This window comes from Thermobia domestica, chromosome 9 (genome assembly GCF_964235325.1).
Source record: "Thermobia domestica chromosome 9, izTheDome1.hap1.1, whole genome shotgun sequence".
In the NCBI taxonomy this organism is placed as follows: domain Eukaryota; kingdom Metazoa; phylum Arthropoda; class Insecta; order Zygentoma; family Lepismatidae; genus Thermobia; species Thermobia domestica.
In genome coordinates this window covers 4,825,831-4,843,729 of record NC_137462.1, presented here as the reverse complement: position 1 = coordinate 4,843,729, position 17,899 = coordinate 4,825,831, and the positions used below count along the sequence as shown (strand labels likewise).

At 37.1% G+C, this 17,899-nt stretch overlaps 1 protein-coding gene across 1 annotated transcript; it reads left to right on the top strand.

The window, feature by feature from the left end:
* The first annotated feature begins 422 nt into the window (after positions 1–422).
* LOC145693889 (uncharacterized) lies at positions 423–15,819 on the top strand. Its single transcript, XM_081770058.1, has 3 exons — positions 423–532; positions 13,006–13,522; positions 15,619–15,819. Exons 1-3 carry the CDS (start codon positions 521–523, stop codon positions 15,699–15,701), a joined length of 612 nt encoding a protein of 203 aa, XP_081626184.1. The 5' UTR covers positions 423–520; the 3' UTR covers positions 15,702–15,819.
* The last annotated feature ends 2,080 nt before the right edge of the window (positions 15,820–17,899 follow it).

Below are 17,899 nucleotides of genomic sequence, written 5' to 3'. Positions count from 1 at the left end.
ACATGCCTGATCTAGCTCTCTAACAAAACTCTCGCGAGCAGATTCATGCAAATGTTAATGTTTAATTAGTGCAAATGAATGGTTACATTTATTACCATCTCCATTTCCAACTTTTGGATGTGACACATCCAGTGATGATAATTACTTTAAATCTGTCAACAAAAGTAAAACTACTTCATGGTTTGGCAAACATGAAATTATCTGAGAGGAACATAATCTGAAAGAGGACGTCCTTCCATGGTTTTAACAAACGTTTACGCAACTATTTTGTTAAATATTTTTCCTTTTTTTTCTCTCTTCTTTCTACCAGACACTTACCAACGTAAAAGACCTAACTTCCATATTTTTTTCCGTGTATTTCTCAACAGGACGGGCAAAATATCTCAGAAAATCATTCCTTCCTTGCTTTCCGCTGTTATAGGCTTCCTACTATATAAAAAACATTTTTCAAACCCTGTAATTAGAACAGTTTTAATTGTTCGGTCGCGTTTATCTCTTCGCTTGTTGTGTTGTGACAGCCATGAATTTCTGGGTAAGTACAAGTCCTTCTTATCATTTCTGCATATGGACTGTCTGGCTATAAAGTACCTCTGAACTCAATGTTTCCAACTGATGAATCAAGAAATTTACTGCCATATCGTGAAAGGTAAATAAAATATTTAATTTTTATTATTATTATTATTAACAATAATAATAATAGTTATTACATACTAGTCATTTCTTTGTTGCAGTTTGTGTGTAACTACTAAGCAATGAGAAGCTGGTTTAGACTTGCACGAGTAGGGTGTCACGAAAGTCGTCGAACACTCGTATCAAACGATAGAAACCACTTTTCGAGAAAGATGTCAAAGATACTTTTGTTTCTTTGACATCTTTCTCGAAAAGTGGTTTCTCCCCAGAGATGATATTCACTTGTGGTATTTATCTGACATGAATGACTATGTCTAAGCGCTCTAACCCACTTACCCTAGTGTAGCTGGATGGAAATACTAAGGTTGTTAGGGGGAGGGTGGCCAGTTTTCCTCCTATGCTTTTAAAAGAGTTAAGACAAACTGGAAACTAAGGACTGGGTTAGAGGAAAAGGTTGAGAAAATAAAAACTACTAATTATTAATACATTTTAATATATGATTTTAAGAGAGTACTTTTTAAAATAATTTTTGTTTCTGATAAAATATTTACTTCTGCGTACAATACAACATAAATGAAAGACCTTTTGGCATAGGAGACCTGGGTTTGATTCCCGACGGGCGCTCATGTGGTTCGGATTCCACATTAAGCTGTAAATCCACGTCTCATATAGTCTCGCTGCTGAAATTTAAAATCAAATAAAATAAATAAAAGATTCAGAAAGAGAAAAATGTATTTTATAGATTAATTTTGGACCTTTAAAGAAATACATTTTGAAATAATACCACACCTTAAAATGCCTTTTTTGTTCGCTTTTTTATGTAATAGGAGCCAGAAAATTGATGGGGGTAAAGGACGAAGGTGTCATGCTACATTTGTCGAAAAAATGAGTTCTGGTGATGGATGAAAGGTGTTGTGTGTTTTTTTTTTCTTACTACACTCATTAAAGTGATTTCTTGTCTGGGTGGAGACATCGAAATTTGTAATATATGTATGTATAGTGATCGATTAACAAATGTAATCAAAAACACTTTGACCTCAACTTTCTCGAAATGTAGTTTGTTACATACCACCTTCATCCGCTAATCTCTTCAATTTTATATTTACTCCCTTGTACAATCGTGTTTGTTCATGTATTTTATTGCTACTATGTATCTTTGTACTGCAAATAATACTTGTATGTGCAATACATAGAATATACGTTTTTTGTAGATAGAATGGAATAAGCCTACTTGTTCTGAACTCCAAACTGTCCCAAAGACTCATTGCGACAGTGCTAGTGTTCGAAGAGATGTTTGGATCAAGAACTCCAGTTGACGCTGTCACTGCTCTCATTAATTTCATGGTATGCTCCCAGAATGAATTTAACTCATGACATAGCTATCACGGGCCGCGGTGGCTCAGTAGTAGAGTGCTCACCTATTGCTCGTAGGGTCCTTGGTTCGATATCACCCCGCGACAAGTGGGCTTTATGGTGGACAGACACCATGTGAGTGTTTTTTTTATCGGGGTTCCTGTTTCTTCCCACTTTTATCATTCCACCATTACCATCCATCTTATCATTACTGTGTCCCTTAGCCTCGTAACATAATTGTCGGACATTAAACTAAAAAAAAAAAGAAAAAAAAGAAAAGAAAAGATAAGAAACAGCTTTCTATAATGTACGAGAAGTCCAATATTTACTATGAACAATATTTTAATGTCCCACAATTACACAAAACTTTATACGTAACATTATTAGATATAATACAATTTTAGAAATGTTCGTGTACGTAATAATATTGTTTAATCATTCGCTTTTTAATAGTGTTCTTATTTCTAAAATAAACTTTTTTTTTAAATATGATTTATTGCTTACGAGGCGGCATCCTTTATGAACTTGAACTTTCGACTAAAACAAATAGAAATGTTGAACATTTCAGAGCCAGGGAGGACCAACTCCACTTCCAAGAATTGAAGATTAAAGTACATGTTCATAGTGATGTAAGGTGGAAAATTTTCCGCTATATTTTTTCCGGAAAATTTTCCGTTCTAAAAAAAAAAAAATCAGTAATATAGTAACAATTCCTCAGCAATCATAAAATTGGTTGAATTCATGTATAGAAATGTTAAAAAGTGAAAGATCGTTTAAAGAATCTGAAAATTTTCGTGGCTCAGACAATTTTCCGTACTATGTAGGAACAAATAAAACAATTTTTCATGAATCGAAATATTTTCTCTTATATGGAAAAATTGAAGAACTTTTTATAAGTCGGAAAATTTTCATCATTTTGAAGATAAAAGTAAAACAACTTTCTGTGAATCGGAAAGTTTTATTGCTCTGTAGAAACAAGTGAAAGGAATTTTCATAGATCGGAAAATTTTCATCACGATGTAGAAACAAGTGGAAAAAACTTTTCATAAGCCAGAGAATTTTGGATATTATGTATAGTGATTTTAGGTGGAAAATTTTCCACAATATTTAACTGCACAGAGAGCTACAAAATTGAATTTCTGTAGAGGAAAGTTAGTCAGCAACCAATTATAATTTTCCAATTAGCTTTCGAGAACCGGAAAATTTTCTATTTCAAGTTGGGAAATAACATTTTACAGTGTTTCTTTCTCTCTCTTCATCTGCGAGCTCCTTCGTTGCTAAGCGGTTAGGCATGGAAGACCTGGCTTCGATTCCCAGCGGGAGCTCATGTAGTTCGGATTCCACCTTAATTAGTGGTCCCGTCTTATATAGTCTCGCTGCTAATTGGGCGTTAAACTCAAAATCAACTCAATTCAACTCCTCTCTCTATCTCCCACTGTCTCCCTCTGTGTGGTGTATGCAAACTGCAGAGAACATACATCGAGTTCGTAGAGTACAAATATCACATTCTATTATTTAAAATTTCAATTTATTATAAATCATGAATATTTTCCGATTCATAAAAACATACTCCACCTATTCCTACATCGTTGTTTAGCCGTAAAATTTATTGATAATAAATGTTGTCTTAAAAAGTTTCAAGAAGTTAAAATCTAACGATTCTTCATTTCAAGAATGTTTCAAAAACTTCAATGCGTTCTTCCCTCAGAATCCACCTTTGATCTTACAATATTAGATTTCGTCAGTTTAATATGCATAAGACGGTTTTCTCATTGCTTTATTACTTTTATAGATTTACATATTGCAACATTTATAAATAAGTAGATATAATATAAAGTGCCCACTGTAAATTTTTGACTACCCAAAATTCGAGTTTAAGTAACTCATGAAAGCAAATACTGACCATTTTCTGGAAATAAACATTTATTTATTCATATATTATTCAGAAGAGAAAGTGAAATATAACTAATAAGGAAGCTGATTTGTCTAGTTATTCTTCCAATAAAATAATAAAAGAAACATAAAAAGCTGCACTATTAGCGCTGCGTTCTAAAAGCAACAAGTAATTTCATTTCAATTTACAAAATAAAAAACATATTTCTTATATATATATATATATATATATATATATATATATATATATATATATATATATATATATATATATATATATACATATATATACGAAATGTGAAATAACTTACATACTTAAAATCAATTTAACACTTACATTTTCTCAAAGTATTCACCATTACACTGTACACACTTTTGCATCCTCGAAAACCACTTTTGGAAGCAGTGTTGCCACTCTTTTTCAAGTGTTGAAAGTTCATTCTCGTAAGCCACTACACCTTTTTCAGGGCTGCAAAATCTCTTCCCACACATGCGATCTTTCATCCTGGAGAACAGAAAAAAATCACACGGGGCCAGGTCAGGACTATATGGCAGATGAGTCATAAGTTTGACCTCCGTAGATTCTAAAAACTGAATTGTAATGTTGGCTGTGTGTGCGGACGCGTTGTCATGAGGAAGCAGGATCCCACGCAATCCAGTTCTTGGACGCCGTTCCCGAAGCTTCTGGAACACTTTTGTTGGGCAAACAGTGGTATACCACTGAGCAGAAACAGTCCTTTATTCTTTAAGTGGAACAGTTGCAACATGGCCAGATTTGGAGAAAAAAGTTGCGACCATCGTCTTCCCCACACTTCGCGATCGCTTCACTTTCGTGGGTGGATTTTCGTTTGGAAAGATCCAAACTGTAGACTGGCGTTTATTTTCAGGGTCAAATTGATAGATCCAAGTCTCATCACCAGTAACAATGTCAGAGACGCGTCGAGAACTGCCTCCATCAAATCTTGCAAGCATTTCTTCACACCATTCCACACGCATGCGCTTCTGCTGTTCAGTCAAAGTGTGAGGCACCCAACAAGATGAAACCTTCCTTAGCCGAAGATGATCATGAAGAATTTTTGTTACAGCTGGCGATCCAATGTTCACTGTAGATTCAATGTCCTTGAAAGTTGTTCGAGGATTTTCTAGAATCATTTGTTCCACAGCGGCAAGCTTTTCATCTGACACAGCTGTTGCCGGACGTCCAGCTCTCTCTTCATCTTTAAGCGATGTCCGGCCTCTTCTGAATTCACCAAACCACCGAAAAATTGTAGCACGGGAAGGAGAAAGGTCCCCAAATGCCCCCTGCAAACGGTCAAGGCTCTGTGTCTCGTTCAAACCACTTTTGAAATCGTAAAGGATCATTGCCCGAAAATGTTCCCTTTTGAGCTCCATTCTAGACAGCCGAATACTGCTCACATTAACAAACAAGTGAAGGCGATACGGCCACGCCGATGAGCGAGGCGAGTTGAAACTTGCTTCGCTTCTTCGCTCTGGATACCACTACCGAACGCAATTGTTGGAATTTAAATACCGGTACTGTACCACAACAATGCGTATCTCAAAACTTTCGTAGTGACCCTCGTATATATATATATATATATATATATATACTTGTTCTATGGAATCGTTATTATTTCTAATACTTTTTATACATAATAATGGTAGTTTCACAATACAAATATCTGCTCTAAGATGTTGATTATACAAAATTCCAATATATTTACGAGTGCTAAACATAATAAAATCATTTTTTCTTATTTTCTGTTACAAAAATATTCTTCATAAGGAACTTTTATGTAATTATTTCATTACATAGGCAGGCCTACATGTGAAGAAATAGTGAAATTTTCTGTTTCTGAAATTGATAAATTCACAAAGGTTTCTTTTCAATTTCTTGTTACATTTTAAATATTGCGTGCCACCGGGCGGGATATCGTGAGTTACAACATATTTTGTAATATAAAAGCTACAAAAAATTACCTGGCAGAATAGTTTGAACCGAGTCATTTTTTCGGAAACGGTTGGGTAAATGGAAAACTCGGTGAACATGTGTCCCATCATTTTCAAGGACAAGCTTTTTGGAGTAAAAATACTTTGACCCAGAGTCCCCGCAAGGTTCCAGACGGGGTCCTAATCAAAAATTTTCAAATGGCAAGGGGGTTAAGTAGCACATCGTTTGAAACGTGTTCTTAAATTAAAGATGATGGAACAAGTCTCGACTTTCTATGACAAACCTCTGCAAAATGATGGCGGGTCAAAATGTAAACAAAAGTTTAATTGAAAATCTATGGTTACCTTGAATCCAAGATGGTCGCTTAAAACCTCTATCGAAAAGATAGGCATACCAAACTGCTGAAGCTAGAAAACCAAATTTGGCATGAATGTTGATCAGTAGGTGACGAAAAGATGCGAAATGTTCAAAAACGCGACATATTGAGTTCAAAATGACGCACTATCTATCGAACGCATGTCCAGCTCAAACCACTGGTGTTGGAGAAGCGAAATGTGGTATTTACGTTTATGGATAATAGCAGATATCCACAAAATATCAAAGAGTATCATTTATAATCCAATATAGCTGCCAGCATGAAAAATGAGTTTGTATATAAATATGCTATTTCTTGGAATATTGTGACAAACCAACAAAGTTTGCGCAGCTCGATGTACTGAAATGATTTACACGTGGTTTGGTACTTCTCTCCAATCTTGTAAATGAATGTTTCTTGTATATTTGTATTGCTTGAAATATTGCGACCAAACCAACGAATGGCAAACAAATGTAACCATCACGAATACGTTACAATATAACCCCCAACCTGACTGGTGGAGCAAGTCCTCTATGTTTGAACTACGTAGGCCTATGACAAAATTAGAAAAATACCCGAAGGTATTCAATTTTTGTTTAGCAGTATGAAAGGAAGTCAGAGTTGTGTGTTTATCGCATATTCGTTATATTCACGTAAATGATATCGAGAGAACCGTGACGAACGTACATTAGGAACAAAACATATGTGTTGTTACGGAATGAAATAATAGTTGAAGTGAACGAAATTCAATTGTTCTTGTGTCTTCCTACTGCTTCTAAATACATAATACAGAAAAATAGAGATTTAGATTTGTACTGTTATGAATGACATAGGTTTTAAGTGGCCATCTTGGATTCAAGGTTGCCATAGATGCCTTTGTTTACATTTTGACCTAACGCCATTTTGAACAGGGTTGTCATAGAGAGTCGAGCTTGCTCCATTTTCTTTCATTTAACAACAGTTTTTCAAACAATTTGCTACTTAATTCATCTTGCCATTTGAAATCTTTTAGTTGGACCCCATCTGGGACCCAGTTGGGTCCCTGGGACAAGACGTTTTAACTTAAATCATTCTACTTTGAAAATAATGCCATACTTCCTTTCCTGTTTTCACATTTTCCTCACCGTTTCCGATTTATAGGGGTGGCCATGGATTTTTCAATTAAGTTTTTATTTACATTTTGACCCGCCGCCATTTTGCAGAGGGTTGTCGTAGAGAGTCGAGATTTCTCCATTTTCTCTCATTCTACAACAGCTTTAAAACGATGTGCTACTTAAACTCCCTTGTCATTTGAAAATTTTGAGTAGGACCCCGTCTGGAACACTGCGGGGGACCCTGGAGCAAACTTTTTTAAACCCCAAACAGTGTGTCCTTGAAAATGATGGGATACGTATTAGCCGAGCTTTTCATTTACCCAACAGTTTCCGAACAAATGACCCGGTTCAAATTATTCTGCCAGCTTTGTAGCTTTCACATTACATAATATGTTGTAACTCACGATATCCCGCCCGGTGGCACGTATAACTTTGGGATTCGTCTAGTTATAACATATCAAATGAAAATACAATTGTTTCGTTTGAATCTTAGCGGAGCCACTTCGTGACTCTCCCTTGTAAGTTTTGTCTTGGAAAAGTCGTTTAGAAATTCAACAGTTGCTGAATACAATATAGCTTCTTTCTTCTTCTATCAGTAATCTTTCAATTAGTTTAACTCTTCTTCCATTCTTCTTTATTCTGAAGGAGAACTTTCATTTCCTTATAGTTCTTTCTCCGTACACATCTTGTATTATTTCCAAGCTCATTTCAATTCTGTCCTTCCGCTGGGATTTTTCCCTTTCTGCATCCTCCCCACAGCCATTCCTCTATTTCTCATAACCTGTGCAATGATCCCACCTCTTCTTAGTGAAACTGTTTTCAACACACATTTTTCCCCTAGCAATTTCAACACACTTTCAATTGATACGTACATTATTCGACTAACTAATGTTAATCCTTCTTGTAGAATCTCCTACTTCTGAAGCTTGGATTCTCTGTTTGTCTTCTCCTGGAGTCCATATTTCATATCCATAAAGCTGAAGCAGAGCACCCAGTTTCAATTTAGAATACGAACTTAAAATAGCCAAAACAATATGAAAATTGTTTTAAAAATGACATAACTGAACTGATACGTTTTTCGTCTAAAATGGATAAACATACTTGAAAACTTGGACAATCGTGTTGGCAACACTGTTTGCACCACCGATAAGAAGCCATAATCATAATTTACGTTAGAAGCACATATCATATGCGATGCATGCAAAGTTTACAATATTCAGTGAGTCTCACGCTTATGCAACAAATTCAAAATTACAATGTAATTGGTTTTGTCTACCTTTAAATTGTCTGAATCAGATTGTGCTAATTCTTAAACAGATTTTAATGTGAAATTTTAAAAATCTACTTAAAATCCTTCTAAAGAAGCACTATTAATGAATAGATGACAGCACGTACTCCCTTTGTCTTTCCAATGTATCTTCTAGTGAGCAAGAATATTTAAAATAATTGAATCAAAATCAAGATTAACATTCAAATTTTGTTCAAAGACAAATGTGAATATTCATCTCTTCTTGAACCTCATTCAATTATTTTGGATATTGTTGCTCCCTTCCAGGGGCGCACCCAGAAATTTTTGTTGGGATGGATCCGATGTTACAAGACGCTACATCTATGTAATATTAAGTCAGTATTATTACTTACCCGAAAACACGCTAAATAATTAAGTACTGATAACTATATTCTCAGAGAAAACATTTCGTTTTAACTAGATTGTTTTTCTTAATGAGAAAAGGAAGAGTACAGATGAAGGGTAAGATTAAATCTTTATGTTATATCCATGACCATCCGAAGCAGGTGCGCACTACATGGATCCAACAGTGCGTGTCGCGACTGTGCTTGTGGGTCGATCTTTTGCCCACCCTAGAATCGATCTTTGCCCCCGTCTGGAAACGGTACTTTGCCCCTCCTCCTCCCCTTGGAAAAATCCTACAGGCATTCCTGGCCATATCAATCACTTGTCTGCTAAACAAATATATTTTTATTAAGAAAGTGAACAAATATATGTTTAGTTACTAAGTTTTGGGAGAGTGTAGACCCAATGGACCTCCGATGAACCCCTGCTCCCTACAAAATACATTGGAGAGATAGATATCAGGTGGTGCCATCTATTGATGATAGTCGAGCCTTTACATTTACCTTAAGCTACTAAACGGCGTGACAAACATCATCCCATCCCTCCACAATATCATTCCATCCTTGCTGCTTCTCGCCGCTCTTTCCGTGACTTTCAACGTACTCATAATCCTATATCCTTAGCACAGCATCGTCGTTGGACTCGCATGCTTCATAATTACCTTACTGCCTATAAAAGAAAACGTTGGATCTCCACCTGCAACTCCCTCTCGACTACATCACATCCTACCAAATTCTGGCAAAAATTCCATCAGTTAACTGGTCAAACTCGACATACATCATACCCTATCATTTCACATCATCATCCTCTCCAAACCGATACTGATAAAGCAAATGCTTTTGCCTCCTTCTTCCAAGAAATATTTACCCCTACCGTACAACTACCACATCCAACTATCACCCGACGTGTCGAACGCCTTGCAAATCCGCACTCCCCCCTCCTACAACCCAACATTCACCATCAACTCACCGATTCACCTCTTAATGATCCCATTACTCCTGCAGATATCTCAGCCTCCATCAAATCGAAACGTACCACGGCGCCTGGCTTTGACCATATAACTTATAAACTCATAAAAGCCTCTCCTCCCGTCTTATATACACTTCTTGTAGCCATATACAACTTCATTCTCCGCACCGGCTTTTATCCACCACAATGGAAAATCTCAAAAACTCTGCTTTTCACCAAACCCAATAAATCTCCTACAGAACTCTCATCATACCGTCCTATACAACTGACATCAGTACTCAGCAAAATATTTGAACACATTCTTGTCAGTCGCCTTCATACCCATCTTTCTGAGCGAAACCTCATTCCTCTTCATCAAGCTGGTTTTCGCCCAAACATCAATATTTCCGATCAACTCTTACGCCTCACGACTGCCATAACTAATCATTACAATACCTCCAAACCTTCCTGCCTGTTATTGTTCGATCTTGAAAAGGCTTTTGACAAAGTTTGGCATGCCGGCCTCATCGCTAAACTTCTCTCTTTTCATCTTCCTTTCTCCTACATCAGATGTATCCATTCTTTCCTTTCAAATCGTATGACTTACATTACCATTAACCAATCACTTTCACATCCGATCTTTCTTCACTGTGGTGTTCCTCAAGGCTCTGTTCTTTCACCTCTTCTTTATGTATTATACGTAGCAGACATGCCCCCTCTACCACAAAATGTCTCACTATATCAATATGCCGACGATACCGCTTTTTTCGCCACAGCCAACACTGTTGAACAGATAAATCGAACACTCCAACAAGCAATTGATGCCTTCACTTCCTGGTGTGACAAGTGGCGCCTAACCATAAATCCCCTCAAAACGCAGGCTATCATTTTTCTTCCACCTCGCTGCCGATCACGAATTTATCGCAATCCTGCTCTTCTTCATATTCACGTCAATGGCACTTTCATACGCCCATCATCAACAGTAACATACCTCGGAATCATCTTTGACTCCAAACTCAGCTGGAAACCTCACTTACAGAAAATCCGATCACAGGCTACAAATCGTTTAAACCTTCTCCGGCGGCTAGTGGGCACCACTTGGGGCTTACATACTGACACTGTTATTAAGACTTATAAGGTTTTCCTTCGACCTGCTCTCACACATGGCCATATATGCTGGATCTCTGCCCCTGACGCACTATATACTAGACTTGCAATATCCGAACGTCATGCTCTCCGCCTTGCTTATCGCATAAGACTACCAGCACCAACTGCCGATCTCTATCGCCGTATCAACTTTCCCACCATCTTACAACACTTAGAAACACTCCGCACAAAATACATAACAAAAGTCATTGCCGAAGGTAATCCGCTCTTCCTCGACACCTTTCACCAGGACATCATTCATGATACCCCTCCTCAACATCAAGCCACACCTCTTCAACATCTTCTTACTCTTTACCATACGACTTTAGACGATAATGACCCCCACAAGGCCGATTTTGCTATATACCGTCCACCTCACCTTAGTCCATGCATTTATCCATCTCTGCACTAGTGTTTTCATCAATGTTGTTAGCAGCGGGCTTCATCTGTCATCATCAGCCCTGTGACGCCCCAGGGCAGAAGATAACCATTCATTTGTCTACACTAACCATATCCCTGTTTTTTGTTGTGGCGTCTATCAGCACTTCACCTCATCTCTCATTTCACAACCATAGCCCGGCCTACTAAATGCAATAGTGAATAATAAATAACCCTACGTATACTGATGCCTTCCCTATGGAAATTGATGCCTCCAAAGCCTTTTTTGAAGAAAGAAGAAGAAGAAGAAAAAAAATGATGACCACAAAAGAATAAAATAAATAAATGCTCCTCAAACTCTCAATGCCCAACTATCAATCAAAGTAAAACCCTATACCTAGTTTTTCCTCCTACCGAAGAAAGGGCGTAACCCTTTGATCGGGTTAACCTTAAAAAAAAACATCTTGGCATTTGAAGGCGGCGCTCCGAGTTCCCTTTAAATGCTGCTAGCAAATGAGAGGTCAGTGGTATTGCCACGTTTATTTTGTACACATCCACGTCTATCTCCTGTAACCTGATCGCACTGTAGTTTGTCTGCTTACCTATAGCCACACCCCTTTACCACTTGGCAACGTCGCACCAGAGCTTACGTTTTATTCGTTTAGCTGAAATGCCAAGATGTTTGTCACAGGCCTTAGTTTGATGCTTTCAAATATAAGCAGCAAATTACGTGTCTTAATCCTAAATATACGAGGGTCATTCAGAAAGTAAAGAACGTTTTAGCATAGTTAAATATAAACAAAAGATATCTACTTTTCTATGTAATCACCATAGTTGTCAGGACAGTTGTTATAACGTGAGACAACTTTTTCAATGTCGATGCAATACTCATCTGCAGCCAAATATTTGAGCCAGGCTGTCATTGCTTGCTTGAGTTCCTCATCGTTTGCGAACTGTTTTCCATCCAAGAATTCCTTAAGTTTCGGGAATAAGTGAAACGTCGGTTTTCCTGAAATTTGCTCCGACATTTTCCTTCCGTAACAAGTGATGGCCTCACATTCCGATCTTCATCATGGATGCTGGTTCTTCCTTGATTAAACATAATGCACCATTTTCTCACTGATGGTTCATTCATTTCCACTATCATCATAAACATTCTTTATTTGCCTATAAAGTTCAATAGGCTTAACTTTTTGCGCGTTCGGAAAATAAATTACACTTAGCACTTCACATTTGGCAGGATTTTCGATTACCGCCGCCATGTTGAATCGCTGCAAAAACAAACAGCGTGACCGCACAGCATTGAGACTCAGCTCACACTGGGTTCAAGCAAGGAGCTAACTGCCGCGCACGCGATCGCAATGATAGGGGGTCGGCGCCGTGCGAGATGTGCAATCATTCTTTACTTTCTGGACGGCCCTCGTAAATCAGCAATCAAATTACCCACGAGACGAGTTAAGACTACCTCGTCTCGAAGTAATTTCTAAGCTAGGAAAGTGTTTGTTTCAATAGGAAGAGTTCTGTTGTCAGAAAACTTGTGTCCAGTTTCGTCTTGTGGGTAACTTTAATCATCAAAATTACATAAACTGTTCTTTCCAAACTAATATTTTCATTGATGTTCTAGGCTTTTATCTTGTTGGCCATATTCTACGTAGCAACTGTGTTAGGACAGTCCGAAGAAATCGAAGACTGGAATTCTGATGAAACCAATGACGTTCAAGAGCTAACTTCGAGCCACGAAGGTAGTTCAGAGGACGTGGAAACAACAACAGAGAAAACTCTCAACGACAGTATTGTTGATGGGGAAACAACAAAGAATCAGACTGAAAAATTACAAACAGCGGAAACTTTTGGATTTCATCACACGTTTGGATTTCCACACGGCTATTATCATCCACATGGACAAGCACATTACTACGGACATCATCTTCCAATTGGATATGGCCAAAGATTCCTCTATGATCGAGGGTTCTATTATGCACATGGCTTTCCTTATGTAATGTATGGCATTCACAAATATTATCCATATGGCCACTTTATATACTACGTCCCTCCTTTCTTTTATCCTGGATACATGTATCCTCATCTAGGATATCCATTCGGCCCTGTATTTCCTTATATGCATGGACATCATAAACCAGGTAAAATAATTTAGTATGATTTCATTACTTGTTCTAGGTGTATAAGCTGGTAAAATATCTAAAGGGGATAATTGATGCCAGTGGCGTACTCAAGAGGGATCCGAGTGTTAACACTCCTGATAAACATTTACTATATATATATACAGTGGCGTATTTAGGGGGGGCTTCCGGCTTAAGCCCCCCCCGAAATCTTACTTACTATAGTAAAGTATATGAAATATCTTGCAGAATTTTCACATTTTCAGGCAAAGCCCTCCCCGAAAGTTAGCAAAGCCCCCCCGAAAGAAAATCGTAAATACGCCACTGTATATAGCGCTCAGGTATACACTGGATAAAATAGACTTCAATCCTGCTTTACACTGGATAAAGCTGCAAACTATGGTTTAGCTACTCCTTGATCATATCCTGGATATGCCACTATATATATATATATATATATATATATATATATATATATATATATATATATATAGTAAGAAGAGCAACTGTAGTAGTATACAGGGTGAACGGTAACTACGTGAACAAACTTGGACGGGTGATAGTACATCTAAAAAGAAGCAAAAAAAGAAGTCCTAGTGAACATGGGGGAAATTCCGTCCCGTTTAGGAGTGACAGAGTGTCAAAAGTGTGGGAACATGAACTTCAGAGGCAAACAGATTAAAGACAATACATCGTAGAGAGTGCGGTTAAAAACGTCATGTAGAAAGTCATACCTACTCTATTGAAAAATGCATGTTTGAAAACGCAGCTACGTGTGCGCACGGGATTAACAACGTATGACACTTCTTTCCTTTACAGCATGTCCGGGAATCCCTCCGTTCCTTTGGGGAATGCCATGCGCACGCATAATATTATTATTAGCCACAGAGTTAGTTAATAATAATAATAATAATAATAATAATAATAATAATAATAATAATAATAATAATAATAATAATAATAATAATGTGCTAATGTGCAATTTTGTGTAATATGAGCAAATAGTGACTTAGTGACCATCCACAGCAAATACGAGGCGCGTTCGGAAAGTAACCTCCGATTGGTCTCTGTGCGTGAAGTGGTGGGGGCAGCTCTACTATCTTTCCACAGACGTGCGCAGTATATCAGTCTGCATACAGCCGTGAGGTTGTCTGATCACTAGTTCCACTTCTGTAACGCTGGAGCTTCATTTCAGATTTTGCTTAGGGGGGGGGGACAAAACCCCTTGATATAAGTAAAATTTCGTGTATTTCACTGATTTACTACTATTTTATTGATAAAATCTATAGAAATATCAAACTCTGGGGGGGCAATTGCCCCTCCCTGCCCCCCTAAATGACGCCCCTGCTGTAACGTCTCAAAATGTGTACTGTAATAGAAAACCCTACCAAGTGCGAGGTGCGAGCTGTTATACGTTTTCTTACAACAAAACAATATTCAGCAGCAGCTATTCATCGGAAACTTTGTGCCGTGTGTGGACCAAATGTGTTGAGTGAAGGAGTTGTTCGTAAATTGGTTCGTTCACATAACATTGAACGAAAAAACGTTCATGACGAAGAGAGGAGTGTCGGGCCATCAGTGGTCACTGATGAACTCATTCAGAAAATTGATGAAAAGTTCGTGAAACTCGACGTTTCACAATCTCGAAGCTTTCCGATGAATTTCCACAAATTTCCAGGACTGTGTTATATGATGTAGTGACACACTCTGGCTAAAGGCACAAGTGAGAGATTTCTATGCTGTTAGAATTTCTAAGCTAGTGCAGAGATATAAGTGCTTGAATGTTAATTGAAGCTATGTTGAAAAATAAAGCAAAGAAGTAGTTTTCTGATGTATATAATAAATTATTCTTATTTACTTTGGAATTTGGTTTTTAACCAATCAAAAGTTACTTTCCGAACGGCCTCTAACATGTTTTCTATTGATATACATTTTACTTGTATTCATGAACGTGGTAAGAGAAGGAGCCCTTTTAGCATTTTCGCGGCTTAGGAGGGGGCATGCATCCTTAGTTTGCTACTGAATATAATATTGAGATATATCTGTAATGTTTCAAAAATGATATCAATGTTTATGTTTCATATCAGAGAATACATTTATTGCTGCTCCTTTTTCAGGTTATCATATGCCTTATTTGGCTCATCGTCCGCTGGTTCCATATCCTCTGAAACCATTTGGTGCTCCACATCTCTTCGGATAAATTAAATTCCAATCATGAATGATCACAACTGAAATATTTCTCTTGTTACACGGGTATTTGAAGTCCTTGGATCAGCGCAACTATTCTGATGAAATACTACTTGCCATGATAAAACGAAGAAGCCATTATTGTAAATACATTATTCAATTGTATATTCGTTTGTTTTATTTTTTATATTAATTTAAACTAACTTACCTTAGATTTACTATAATATTTTATTTACATGCGAACAAGGTAAGCAATTTGGTTTAATTTTCACATTAAACAGTGCATCTTATAGTACTAGTATGTGTATATAGTGTATATGAATCTTTACTCCCCTCTATTAGTGCGGGCCGCGGTGTCTCAGTGGTAAAGCACTCACCTCTAACACGTTGATGGTTTCTGGTTCGATTCCAGTTCCCATCAATTGTGCTTTGTGATAGACAAAGACAGTGTTAAGTTCGCCCATTCTCGGAAGTTTTCTCGGAGTTCTCCCGTTTCCTCCGACTTTCTCCATTCCGCCATTATCATTCATTTCATCATCGTCTCCTTTTTCTTCGGTGCATAATCGTGGAACGTTAAACTAAAAAATATTCTAATTATTACTTCTTATCAGGACACTTGATTTCAACAAGTAGTGCTACCCAGTCCCGTCTCAGAAACGAGATGAGAAGTGCATTTGCAATTTCAAGACGAGACTAGAAACATGAAAAATCTCGTCTTGTTTTGAGAGAAAAATCGAGATGAGACGAGAAATTTCTCGAGACTTCCGGACAACACTAGTTCCTCGAAGTCTTGGATCTCAAACTCTGCTTTAACATTCTATGATTCATACTAGACCCTAGACTAAAAAAATATTAAATGATAAAGTGATTTCACGACCATAACACTAGCATCATTTGAGATTTTGCCAAGGGCACAAGGTTGTGTGCACTGACATAAGAATTTCATGTTGTTATTAACATATTAGTATACAGCCAGCCCGAAAATGTAGGGGAGGCCGGTAGAAGTTAGGGGGTGTCCGATCCAACCATATTATAGTTCATCACCATATTATAGTTCATTTGCAAGCCTACCGTAAAACTTTTAGGGAGGCCAGCAAAAAGTTAGGGAGGCCGGCCCCCTAGACCCCCGTGGATACGGCCTATTAGTATACCATCTATTAAAAAACAGGTGTTTCTCAAACTCAATGGGGGCAATTGTTCCCCTGTCCTTTCCAAAAGACACCCCTGATCATAATGAACAGCTTTTATCTACGTTTGAAAATACGCAATTCGTAATACAATTATTTTCCAAATTATAGTATTAGTAAATATGGTTTGAAATTTAAAAATTGTTAAATCATTCGTGAACCTCTTGTGACGCTGAGGAATTCTGATAAGTTGTACAGGGTGGACACAAAGTCCTGGTACTCCTAAAAACAAGTAACATAAACCACTAAACGTACGTAAATAAATACACATGAAGTACTGAATGACATAAACGACAATGATTTCGAGAAGTTTTATTGAAATAGGAAACATTAAGTGTCCAAAGGATCAGTTTGTGGACTGTCATTCTGATGACAATGAATAATATGCCGCCAGGTTCTGAGAACAGCATAATCACGTGGTAATGGTAAGTGATTTGATAACGTCATTTAGAAACATTTAACAATTGTATTTATTAAATTCTCTGAAATGAGTGAAAGCAATAGTGCATATTTTCTATTTCAGGAACTGCAGGAAAACTCAGGAAATTTTCTATTCAGGAAAATTCTATAAAATTGTAAAATGACCAAATTAGTGTTACGATACGAAACATCTTTAAACAATTCATCTACAGTCAAAAATCTGAGATTATTGCTCGTAGATTTCAAGCTTAATTGGAAGAATTACATATCTCTGTAATTAACAAATTGTTATCAATATTATGATTATTATATAAATATAATCTCTTGAATAGATCATAAAGTTGTGTCGTTCCACTGTTTAACTACTGCAGTATGACGAACCATCTAATAAAATCCATATCATTATTCATTCGAAAATTCAAAACGCCTGCGTGATATTTATTTCCATCACCAAAGAAATCTAAAGATGATATCCTTATATTCAATAATAGCAAAATTCTTATGTCAAGAAGGTGTCTGAATTGCCAGATAGATCTACTTAAAATAATAAATAATAATGGCCTTGTTTTTTAAAAACAAGCTGATTTTTTAAATGAAATTCAAC